Below are 13,583 nucleotides of genomic sequence, written 5' to 3'. Positions count from 1 at the left end.
GTCATTTTTCAAAGTCCAAAGAACCAACTTAATTCGCTGATCACCTTTCCCAGAATGAAATCGAGCAATGGAACCACACAGCCCAGTCAAGTGCCATTTTAGAACCAGCATTTTTAAGAGTGAAGGTGCAATTTAGTTTTATTATTATTTATTAACCATTATTAATAAAAACCCTTTCAGTCCAGTTTGAGGCTGTAGGGCATTATTTTTATTATTATCTCCTATCAGTCTGCAGTGTTTCATGGCATTATTAACTGAGCATAACATTCTCAGACCCATATTAATATTATCCATCCATTCACTTTCTGAACCCACTTTATCCTGAGCTGGGTGGGGAAGCTGGAGTCTATCCCAGCAAGCATATAGACCAAGGCAGGAACAATTCCTGAAGAGGGTGCATCAGATATTATCATTATGGCTATTGTTATTAGTATATTATATTATATTATCCATCCATTAATTTTCTAAACCCGCTTTATCTTGGGCAGAATTGTGGGCAGGCTGGATCCTAACCTAGCAAGCAAAGGGCGAAAGGCAGGAGCCGTTCCTGGACAGGAATAATAATAATAATAATAATAATAATAATAAGATGATGAGGGTGAGGATGATGATGATTATTGTTAGTAGTAGTAGTATTAGTATTATTATTATCCATTCATCCATCCATCCATTCATCAAATTTCTAAGTCCGCTTATCCAGAGCAAGATCACCAGGAAGCTGGAGCCTATCCCAGCAAGAATAGGGTGCAAGGCATGAATAGTCCTTGGACAGGGTTTACTATTATTATTATTATTATTATTATTATTATTATTCGGATACAAGTTTTTAATTTCCTCCTTTCACCAAAGACCAACATAAATTTGTGGGAGAATAAAATAGAATTGTGCAAGCTTGCATGATTTTACAGTAAAGAAGTGCTAAGGCAACAGAATAGATTTCTAAGCACTTGTCTGCTGGTTAGATTATTTAATTTTTTTTTTCTTTTCATATAAATTAGACATAATTCTACTTTTCTTTTTTTTTTTACTTCTTTTTATTATAAAATATTGATGGAGCTGCATGGGTTAAAAAAGGAAATCGACCTTATAAAAGTTCATTAAAAATTCTGTACAAAATCACAACAAAATAATTCAGCATGGGAAAGATAAGTAGTAAAATGCTGGTTGAAAAATATATATATATTTTTTATATATATTTTAATTGGCCCATATTTGTTTAAAAATTGCATAGATTCCTAATTATTGCTTGCGGTTTTGTTAAATGGATCAGATAGTGCCACCGTTCTTCTTTTTCCGTTAGACCGTGGCTTAGATATAGAAGCGCTATATAGAGTACATATAATACATAAGGGGAATGGGACTGGGGACCCCCGATTCTCCTCAAGGCAGTAACAACATTAAGTACATACTTCAAAATAAACGTATATTTGCACTTTTGTAGCGATGGTACTCAATTTGAGGACGCGTAGAAAAGACAGTCACTGAGTACGTCTGATTGGGTTCTTCAACGTGCTATTTCTGTTTTTGTTTTTTATCCTTTCCCCGTTAATCGTGAAAAATAGCATTGAGCAAAACCCCGAAATGCACACACTTTTAAACACAGACATCGAGATAATTACTTTTATTCTACAAATAATAAAATTTTTGCACCTTTTATGAGCTATCAAAATAAACAATAATCCCATAGGAATTACATAACACTAAGAAAATCACATTTAAAGAGAAATGCAACATTTTACCAAATGTCCAATACTATTTTTTTAAAAATGGTCCAGAGATGTTTATTAGAAATCCCAAAATGCGTTGTGGCAATACATCATAATATACAGGATTACAAACAGAAGTACAGTACAAATTGATTCAAGTTGAACCAGCAAGATACACTTCAAACAGCACTTTTTTAAATGTATTTTTTCTGAACTGCATTATACATGCATTAACTATTGATCTATTTATGGAGTCGTTTGCGTGAGCGTTGGTGTTTTTCTTCTTAGATTTTTCATTTCTCTTTCTCTCTTTTGACTAGCGTACTACCTAACAACTAGAGGAAAATTTGCAATAACGTAATAGCGTAAAACTGCCGGCTCCGTGTTTTTATACATTAAGCCACCGATTCTTTCCAGCGCAGAATCATGCAGTTAATTATTCGAGGGGCAAGCTGCTTTCTACATCAGGGTGAGTGGCAGCCGAAAAAGCAAACGTATGTTTAACATAGAAAAAAAAAATGAAAAACAAAAAAAGAAAGAAAAGAAACAGTGCAAAAATATATGATAGTCAAGCAGCGTTTGCCGTCACAAAGATGTTGGCTTTTTAGTTTTATCAGAACCTTTTGTGCAATTACGGTCTCCATATGCCTTTCAGATATATGTGTGATTATAACCAATCAAGCAATCCTTTATTTATAGCGCCATTGATTACATGCACCAACACAACACTCTTAAGAATATAGAGCCAAAGTGGCTCTACAAAGCGGGAAAGAGGGGTCCGTGAGAAGGGTCTAGAAAGAACCCCTCCTTTAATTCTGTAATGGGTTCCATAAGTAACCTTGAACAGACACTAGAGAATTGTGAAATACCAATGGGTTTAGGATTTTTAAAGGAACTCTTACTCAATACGATAACATAGGATAAGTTCAGGTTTTCAAAATCTGCCAGTATCCTGCCTACTACACTAAAAGATTTTAGTCATTTTTCAAAGTCCAAAGAACCAACTTAATTCGCTGATCACCTTTCCCAGAATGAAATCGAGCAATGGAACCACACAGCCCAGTCAAGTGCCATTTTAGAACCAGCATTTTTAAGAGTGAAGGTGCAATTTAGTTTTATTATTATTTATTAACCATTATTAATAAAAACCCTTTCAGTCCAGTTTGAGGCTGTAGGGCATTATTTTTATTATTATCTCCTATCAGTCTGCAGTGTTTCATGGCATTATTAACTGAGCATAACATTCTCAGACCCATATTAATATTATCCATCCATTCACTTTCTGAACCCACTTTATCCTGAGCTGGGTCGCGGGGAAGCTGGAGTCTATCCCAGCAAGCATATAGACCAAGGCAGGAACAATTCCTGAAGAGGGTGCATCAGATATTATCATTATGGCTATTGTTATTAGTATATTATATTATATTATCCATCCATTAATTTTCTAAACCCGCTTTATCTTGGGCAGAATTGTGGGCAGGCTGGATCCTAACCTAGCAAGCAAAGGGCGAAAGGCAGGAGCCGTTCCTGGACAGGAATAATAATAATAATAATAATAATAATAATAATAAGATGATGAGGGTGAGGATGATGATGATTATTGTTAGTAGTAGTAGTATTAGTATTATTATTATCCATTCATCCATCCATCCATTCATCAAATTTCTAAGTCCGCTTATCCAGAGCAAGATCACCAGGAAGCTGGAGCCTATCCCAGCAAGAATAGGGTGCAAGGCATGAATAGTCCTTGGACAGGGTTTACTATTATTATTATTATTATTATTATTATTATTATTCGGATACAAGTTTTAATTTCCTCCTTTCACCAAAGACCAACATAAATTTGTGGGAGAATAAAATAGAATTGTGCAAGCTTGCATGATTTTACAGTAAAGAAGTGCTAAGGCAACAGAATAGATTTCTAAGCACTTGTCTGCTGGTTAGATTATTTAATTTTTTTTTTCTTTTCATATAAATTAGACATAATTCTACTTTTCTTTTTTTTTTTACTTCTTTTTATTATAAAATATTGATGGAGCTGCATGGGTTAAAAAGGAAATCGACCTTATAAAAGTTCATTAAAAATTCTGTACAAAATCACAACAAAATAATTCAGCATGGGAAAGATAAGTAGTAAAATGCTGGTTGAAAAATATATATATATATTTTTTTATATATATTTTAATTGGCCCATATTTGTTTAAAAATTGCATAGATTCCTAATTATTGCTTGCGGTTTTGTTAAATGGATCAGATAGTGCCACCGTTCTTCTTTTTCCGTTAGACCGTGGCTTAGATATAGAAGCGCTATATAGAGTACATATAATACATAAGGGGAATGGGACTGGGGACCCCCGATTCTCCTCAAGGCAGTAACAACATTAAGTACATACTTCAAAATAAACGTATATTTGCACTTTTGTAGCGATGGTACTCAATTTGAGGACGCGTAGAAAAGACAGTCACTGAGTACGTCTGATTGGGTTCTTCAACGTGCTATTTCTGTTTTTGTTTTTTATCCTTTCCCCGTTAATCGTGAAAAATAGCATTGAGCTGGGCACTCATGACTCGCTCGTGATGGGAATGTCCGTCGTACGACATGATGCTGTCCATGGGGATTTCGCACCGAGGGGCAGAGCTCGCGTAAAGGGAAGCGTGACCCTGTGCCCCCGCCAGTCCGGCTGCCGGATAGTGCATGGTGAAGGCATAATTTTTCTCGAACTCCGACGCCGGTTCGTGCTTGAAGGAGAAGTTCCCGTTGACGCTCAGAGGTGGACTCAAAGGTCCGTCAAAGGAAGGACTCGTGCAGTCATTGAGCGCGTTCTCGAAGAAAGGCTCGAGCGCGCTCCCGTACGAGTGCGGCTTCACGTGAAAGATGTGGGAGCTGTCCATGGTACCGTACGGAGGACTGGGAAGACCGGGAGACTGGTAGGTGAACGGATGGACCGGGAAGGAAGCACTGGCCGTTTGCATATGTGAGGGCATTTCCTGGCTCTGCTCCGGAAGGAAAGTTCTGGGGTTCAGCTGAAGGCACCCGGCCACCAGATTTGTCGTGGGCTGCGACAAGCCTTTGCAGAGGGCTTGCACGAAAGACATCAAGTCGGGGCTTTTGCCTGACCTCAGGATTTCCGAAAGCGCCCAGATGTAATTCTTCGCCAGCCTCAAGGTCTCGATCTTGGAGAGCTTTTGCGTCTTGGAATAACACGGGACAACTTTGCGCAGGCTGTCCAGGGCGTCGTTGAGTCCGTGCATGCGGTTCCTTTCTCGCGCGTTGGCTTTCATGCGCCGAAGTTTAAAACGCTGTTGCCTGGCTTTGGTCATTTTCTTTTTCTTGGGCCCTCGTCGCTTAGGTTTCTGGTCATCTTCATCCTCCTCTTCCTCGTCTTCTTCCTCGTCGTCCTCCAGTCTGCTAAGCTCGTCATCCTCGTCCTCGTCGTCTTTAGCCATGGGGTCCTCGTCATTTTTCTTTTCCATGTCGTGTTCGTCTTGAGAGCTCAGGCATTCGTCGGTCCAGTTGGAGGTACTTTGGGACTCCGGCATGATGCTGTTGTCTGTGTAGGATTTTGTCATTGTCGAAACCTGCAGCAATGAAAAACACAATCGATGTATGACGATCTGTTTGTACCTGCGTTTCACCTGAGAACTCGTCACGGCGTCAGTGAAGGGCACTATACAGTAATAAATAGAATTAATTTGTAAAAAAAAAAAAGTAGCATTGCGACGTAGCGGTTTAAGGCTTTGGACCTTAAGCCCTGAGGTTGTGGGTTCAGATCTGACACCGTGTGACCCTGAGCAAGTCACTTCACCTGCATACCTGTGCTGCAATTGGAAGAACAAAACGAACGTACGGATAAAGGCGCCAGCCAAATAAGTAATAACATAAAAATCGGATCCATTTTAATGCAATTTATTACTCGAATGTGCGTTTACAGTACCATTGTTTTATTAACACGTGTAAATTAAACACATCTTAAAAGCACAACACACACGTTGAACGTTTACATTTTCACTCAACGACTTCCAAATTAAGTGATTTGCATAACAAACATACAAACCAAAATGCCAGCTCTAAGTATAACCTGCAAAAAATAAAACAAATCAATCCCGATTTATGAGCTTTACGTGGTTTTAAAGAAAAAACAAAGTTGCAGCAACGAATTCAGATTCAAGGAAAAAAGTACATTAATCGATTATTTTGATATAATAATGTGTTATTGTATTAAACACAATTATTTAAATAAAATGCCCAATTCGCAGTAAAAATAAAACATTAAAGACGTCAGTAAAATAAGCCCAGGCAATTTTGTTATATAGCGTTACGGAGACAGAAGGTACGATATTATGAAATTCTATACGTATAATTAAATCTCAGCGGTTCAGATGATTATTTTCTTCTTCTCCTTGTAAACATTCGTTTAATATCTAAGGCGGCTTGTTAAAGAATAAACCGTTCGTGTTATTCGATAAAGGACGGTTTCCCAGCCAAACTCACTCTTAAGGCTAAAAAAGAGAGCCCAGCCAACGTGGATGGCATTCCTCGCCTTTTACAAAACCGGGAACTGTTGGGCTGAAATTCCTCTGGGTGTGAGCAAATTCGATGCAACAATTCAATTCATTACTAATTGTTCGCCTGGTCTCCTGTTTCCTGATGCTGTAACAGGTAGCATATGGTCCTATCTTTCACGCCGCTTTTCGCTAAATTCTACTTCCACGCCAATTAATAATGTATAGTGTGGTACATTCAGAAAGCAGAAGAATATTGATTTGAGTTCGGCCTCGTATACTCCTGCCTTTTACCAGATAGGCTTTTTAATTTATTTTTTTTTTTATTATTATTTAAAACAACAAGATACACCTATGCGGTTACGATTTTAGAATTCAACATGAACCAATTTTACGGAATGATTCACGACGCAAATGCACAATTATTGTTTGCCCGTCAAGTTCATGAAGCAGATCAGTTACCTTTTGCCGTATCTCTCGTTAGTGTGCTCTCATAACCCTTCTTGCGAGGTGACACGCTATTTTCTGGATGCCTGTGTGGTGGATGCTCAGGTTATATAGCGGCGCTGCTGATGCTGAGAGATGAGCATGGTCTATCCGGAGCCGCGGCTCATAACCTTGCAACTAGAGGCTGGCAGACTGGCTCCGCCCTCTTTTTTACTGGCACGCGCCATATGGTCACCCACGTCAGGCAAACGGCCCCCACCGTCACGTGACCGCGTCCATTTGTATGCAGCAGAGCTCTCCGTTCCATCCCTTTGTGGCCAAAAGAAAGTGGCCATCTGTCGCCAGTTAGAGACTCCGTGGACCTGTTTGTACCCGCAGGATAAATTAACCCTTTCTGCACCTGGAAGTGACTTCCTAAATATGAATTCATCAATCAAATTAAATTATACAATCATATGTGATCTTTGTTTAAATGCCGCATACTCACTGTATACTCCTGAACTGTCGTCTTAGCCCTATAGTTATCCCTTTTCCAGGTTTAACTCGAAGTCACTGAAAAGAGCTTTCAGGAATAAATTGTTATTATAAATAAATAAATAAATAAATAAATAAATAACGAGATTTATACATGGAGTGGAAAAAATCAAGCTGCACACCGGCACAAGAGCATTGCATCTGCAATTAAAGTGTTGGGCCGTTTTGAAGAGGTCCGTCATTTCTAATTCATATTATATTATAATAGACATTCGTATCTTAGATAGACAGATATATAGATAATACATTATTTTAATTTATATTATGTTATAATTGATATTCATATTTTATCTCGGATAGATAGATAGATAGATAGATAGATAGATAGATAGATAGATAGATAGATAGATAGATAGATAGATAGATAGATAGGAAAAAAGAAGAGCAGTATATAATATATAAAAAAATAAACAGACATGGAATCCACAATATAACAAACAAACAAATAAATAAATGGCTAAAGAAGACAATATAAGTATAATAGATATATACGTAGACACTATAAAACAGGTAGAGAGATAGATAGCTAAGGAGGGTAGTATATAACATAAACAGTAGATAGGAAAGGCGCTATATAAATGATAGATAGAAGTTAAAGGCACGATAGATAGATAGATAGATAGATAGATAGATAGATAGATAGATAGATAGATAGATAGATAGGAAAGGCACTATATAATAGAGAGATAGATAGATAGATAGATAGATAGATAGATAGATAGATAGATAGATAGATAGATAGATAGATAGATAGATTAAAATATTTTCTACACGCATGTGAAATGTTCTTTAATTAGGTGTGAATCTAAAATATTGTTGGTTTCAATATAATTATTATTATTATTTTATTATTATTATTAATAATAATAATAATAATAATAATAATTGCTTGTGCTTTTGCCGTTCTTCTTGTTGTATGTTCTGTATCTTTTATCTCCATACGGTCTTAACCAACTTGGCTTGGGACTGATGCTGTTTCAAATGAATGTAAAGCAAGTGCATTGTGGAGAATTCCGCTGTTTTATTCCTCTTTACATGCAGTGATTCATAGCCGAAAAGAATTTTGAGAAGTTCTAATCACGCGTATTTATCTGTATATACATGTGAGTATTTTGTATGTGTGTGTGTGTGTGTGTATTTATTTATTTATAGAGAAACAAAGAGTGAATCCTTGCGATCCTCAGTTTTATTTTTCCTTCTCGTTAAAGAAGATTTAGGCCAGGCGGTTTACTCGCCTAAGTCCATTAGGAAGTCAGACAGACGGCCGCCCATCCCGCAAATCAAAATCGTCCAAAATAAGCGCCGTCGTTTTAAGGAGCTGCGTTGCCGACTTCTGCTCAGACTGGCGGGTCACACCGCGCGTTGAAATCTTTTTGGTCCTTAAATCCCAAAATCCTAAGCGCCGTTAATCTTCGCTATAACTGCACTTGTGGCGAGGGTGGTCGCTGGACGGTGAAGTGGCCAAGTCTGGCCTGAGTGTCTCTAAGTAATGAATGACTTCTTTTCAAATTGAAGGTCGGCACGCGAGCTACACGCGCTCTAACAAAAGCCTGTTTCACGGATCACTACGCTGATCCAACTACCAAAATCTGTTCCTTTCGGCTCAATTTTATATAACCCCCCCAAAAAAAAAAAAACATAAACCCGTCACATTAAAAAGGATGGCCGGCACTGCAAATAAAAACGAACCAAAACTGAAAAGTTTAAATATTTGACACATCGTATTTCTAATTAAATAAACTGAGAAAACGGCAACCTTTTCACATTTTTCCCGTTTATGTTTTAAAACCAACAAACACCCTGCGCTCGCTCACTTTTTAAGTGAATGAACACGGCTATGATTTAAAAAAAAAACAAAAAAAAAAAAACAGAAAATGAATAATCTTTTAACTGTCGTGAGAACTAAATCTGCTAAATAAGGACCGACTGTAAAAAGAATTATTAAACGGTGCGCAGTTGTCCACGGCATACAATCCATCCGATTTAAATCTCCTGGGCATGCGGCATTATCTTAATTAAGATAATTGATTCGTATTGCACCTGCGAGAAGGACAACGTGAATTTGACCTAAATTGCAGACCGCTAATTTTCAGCTGGACTAATAAAACATATAATGTTTGGAATATAATATATTTGACCTCCTAAGAGTTCTTTTTTTGCAGTTATTGATTTTTTTTGTATGTGTGCATGAAAAGTGCGGGTCACGTGAAGACCTTTGCCTCTTTTGGAAAAGCAAGTAAGCATATAATGTCGTATCGCCTACTGATTTATGGACTTTTTTTTTGCTAACCATCTGTTGATATTCACTCTTTAACTCAGAGGTCAAAAGCCCAAACAACAGGTAACGGTGAAGTGTCTACCTCACCATGATGCATTCCCGATAATCTGTCTCTTTAAAATGAACAAATTGGTTGGCCAAACTTAGGGGAGGCTGACATAAATACAAATGTTTGTTCACTTTTATCTGAGGTTTCCAAGCAAACGGATAAGCGAAGAGTGAAGCGAACCTGCACAGATGTGGCCGCCAAGTCAGCACCAGAGACAGCTCAGCGCGGGGAGGCGACTCGGGCATCGAGGAGCGCCTGGAATTCAAATGGGGGGGACTTCAACAAGACAGCCTGGTGGGGTTTAAGAAACGGCGACAACCAGAAGAGCCGGAGTGGGTCAGTCCTGTCAAAGTCTGTCGAGACGGACACACGGAAGGAAATCACAGACCTTTACTGGGGAGTCTCGGGGACAACTTTGTCTTAATCTCTAACCTGTTAACGAAATTCAGCGATGTGCCTCACCGCACCGTAGCGTGACGTCTTGTACTCTGACTGTCCTGGAGTGGAATGGGCGGATGAAAGACATTAGACAGAAAACATGAAAGGCACTATACACGAGAAACAGTGGCGGATAGATAGATAGATAGATAGATAGATAGATAGATAGATAGATAGATAGATAGATAGATAGATAGATAGATAGATAGATAGATGGATAGTGAAAGGCACTAGATAGATAGATAGATAGATAGATAGATAGATAGATAGATAGATAGATAGATAGATAGATAGATAGTGAAAGGCACTAGATAGATAGATAGATAGATAGATAGATAGATAGATAGATAGATAGATGTGAAAGGCACTATATGATAGATAGATAGATAGATAGATAGATAGATAGATAGATAGATAGATAGATAGATAGATAGATAGATAGTGAAAGACACTATATGATAGATAGATAGATAGATAGATAGATAGATAGATAGATAGATAGATAGATAGATAGATGCCTGAAATGTACTATATAATTGATAGACAGATATTTATTTATTTATCACGTGTTTTTGTTTTTTTTTCGTTCATATAACCCGCTTGACAAATCGCGTCGGTACCGAGCCGTATAATAAAGGCTCTCTAATATATTTTATTTATTTCTTATCGCGCTTATGCTTTTTGAATGTGCAAAGCGTGTCTCTTGGTGTGATTCCTTCTTTTTCGGCATTGACAATTCTAATCTGAGGACCCCCTAATATTCTCGCCTGTGATGACCCCAGGCTGTCCATTTTTATTTCTAGGCTCTCGCATGGCGCAGCCTCGTCTGGAGTTTCCAAGTAACTTCGCTGCCTCGCGTCGCCCTTCTGTGTTTGAAGTCGGCCGGTGCTCTTTTATTTTGCTTTTATTCCCCCCAAACGCAATGTTTACGGTGACATTTATTTGACAGCCCCACGTCTCGGCCTTCACTCGCGGCTGTTGCGGTTTTTCAAAAAGAGAATGAACTCGTTCATATTTGGCCTTCTCTACCTCCCTCATGCTTTTCCTTGGGATCTCAATAAAAAGCGCAGTGTTTTGTTACAAACATAAATGTTTTTTGATGCGATTTAAATATTGATGATCTGACCTTTTATTCGAACTACCTAATCAAAAGGCATTTTCCCCAAACGTATAGCTTCTGCCTCGCCCTGGTGTCTTTACGCTTGAATAAGCAGTTAGATTAAACGAATCCAACTTCCCATTTCATTGCACTCTCCTCGCACTAATTGCTTATGCAAAAATGCAGATTTGTATTAATTAGTTACTCTGCTGATTAGTTCTTTGGTATTTTCGCGCAATAAATCACGCTGGAAGAGAGGTGCAGACATGAATTTTTGGCTCATCACCCAACCGCGGCTCAGGCTGGAATACGCTTTCCATATTAAAGAAAATCGGAGGCTAAATCTCCTTTCCGTTGCAGGTACGGACACCTGCTGCATACACCTGCCTCAGAGGGCTCACTTCGTATGCATAAACCATTAGGTGCGATTTTTATATGCAGAGAGACAGAGAAACAGAGAAAGAGAGAGGCAAAGATGAACTTTACAGAGAATAAAAGACGGGCGAAACACCAACCCGAGCTGCGAGTGTGCGCCTCCGTGAGGGTCAATGACCGAGACAACTGGGAGCGACATGTGCGGAATCGGGGCGGCCTCTCGGGTGACAGGGAAGAATTCGCTGTGAAATGACAGTAGATTAAAAAATATCATTATGCGTTTAATTCCCATTGTTACAAAAATGAGTAACTTGATCCAGTTGGTTAAAATGTATTTTATTCGGTTGGATATTTCACTGAACTTTGCCTTCTATAGTGTTTATAAGTCATTTAACACCAGCAGCTACGCCAGAGAGGTGGAAAATACTGAGAATTTGGAGACGAAGTAGATAGGAGTCAGATTACCGCAGCGAGAATACGGTAATTAAGTGCTTGACTCTGACTTTACATAAAAAAAGCATACATATTGTTTATATTGTACATAATAAAAACACATGGCAACTAAATGAAAACAGAAAATTCACTCCATGCGATACGAAAGTTACCTAAACGACTCAATGAAACCAAAGCGCCAGGCGGTTCATTCTTAGTTAGAGGAGATATCGCCCTCTTGTGGTGACAGAAAGCTACTTTAAATTTTAAAAAGCTCAGAAAAAGGACTGAGAAACCTTGGAGAGAAGCACAGTAGGGGCAATAATAGATACTATACTATACTGTTCTGTACTGTATTATGCTATACCATAATATAACTATACTGCATTACGATAGGTAGACGTGAAAAACATTATATAATAAATAGCTAGACATATAGACAGACTGATGTGAAAGGCAATTTATTACAGTCATGTGAAAAAGTTTGTGAACCCCTCTGAGCCTGCATAATAACTGACTCTCCTTTCAACACAAAGATAACAGTGGTGTGTCTTTCATTTCCTAGGAACATCAGAGTATGTTTTCTGAACAAAGATTTTTAGTGACGCAGTATTTAGTTGTATGAAATTAAATCAAATGTGGAAAACTGGCTGTGCACAAATGTGGGTCCCCTTGCCATTTTTCTGATTTGAATGGCTGTCACTGCTCAATGCTGATGACTTGGTATGATGAGCTCGTGAAGCCTTGAACTTCATAGACAGGAGTGTCCAATCATGAGTGGTAAAAGGTATTCTATGTGGTCAATTACAAGTTGTGCTTCCTTCCCTTTGACTCTCCTCTGAAGAGTGACAGACAGCATGGGATCCTCAGAGCAACTCTCCAAAGATCTGAAAACAAAGATTGTTGAGTCTCCTGGTTTAGGGGAAGGCTACAAAAGCCATCTCAGAGGTTTAAACTGTCAGTTTCAACTGTAAGGAATGGAATCAGGAAATGGAAGGCCACAGGCACAGTTGCTGTTAAACCAACACAGCAGGTCTGGCAGGCCAAGAAAAATACAGGAGCGGCATATGAAGAGGCAGGATTGTGAGAATGGTGACAGACAACCACAGATCACCTCCAAAGACCTGCAAGAACATCTCTCTGCAGATGGTGTATCTGGACATCGTTCTACAATTCAGCACATCTGCATGGCAGGGTGATGAGAGAGAAGCCCTTTCTGCACTCACGCCACAAACAGAGTCGCTTGTTGTATCAAATGCTCATTTAGACAAGTCAGATTTATTTTGGAACAAAGTGCTTTGGACTGATGAGACACAAATGGAGTTATTTGGTCAGAGCAAAAAGTGCTTTGCATGGCGGAAGAAGAACAACGCATTCCAAGAAAAACACCTGCTACCTCCTGTCAAATGTGGTGGAGGGTCCATCATGCTGTGGGGCTGTGTGGCCAGTTCAGGGACTGGGGCCCTTGTTAAAGTTGAGGGTCAGATGAATTCAACCCGATAGCAACAAATTCTTCAGGATAATGTTCAAGCGTCAGTCACAAAGTCGAAGTTACGCAGGGGTTGGATATTCCAACAAGACGATGAGCCAAAACACAGTTGGAAATCTACAAAGGCCTTAATGCAGAGGGAGAAGTTCAATGTTCTGGAATGGCCGTCACAGTCCCCTGACTTGAATATCATCGACAATCTATGGGATGATTTGAAGCAGGCTGTCCATCCG

The 13,583-nt window shown here is 38.8% G+C and overlaps 1 protein-coding gene across 1 annotated transcript; it reads right to left on the bottom strand.

Annotated features, from left to right (window-relative positions):
- Positions 1–337: 337 nt before the first annotated feature.
- Positions 338–6,826, bottom strand: neurod1 (neuronal differentiation 1). Its single transcript, XM_039757748.1, has 3 exons — positions 6,672–6,826; positions 4,227–5,285; positions 338–1,536 (listed from the first exon to the last, which is right to left on the bottom strand). Exon 2 carries the CDS (start codon positions 5,274–5,276, stop codon positions 4,236–4,238), a length of 1,041 nt encoding a protein of 346 aa, XP_039613682.1. The 5' UTR covers positions 5,277–5,285; positions 6,672–6,826; the 3' UTR covers positions 338–1,536; positions 4,227–4,235.
- Positions 6,827–13,583: the final 6,757 nt, after the last annotated feature.

The sequence above is a fragment of the Polypterus senegalus genome, chromosome 6 (genome assembly GCF_016835505.1).
Source record: "Polypterus senegalus isolate Bchr_013 chromosome 6, ASM1683550v1, whole genome shotgun sequence".
NCBI lineage: Eukaryota > Metazoa > Chordata > Cladistia > Polypteriformes > Polypteridae > Polypterus > Polypterus senegalus.
This window is presented reverse-complemented; position numbering and strand designations above follow the sequence as displayed.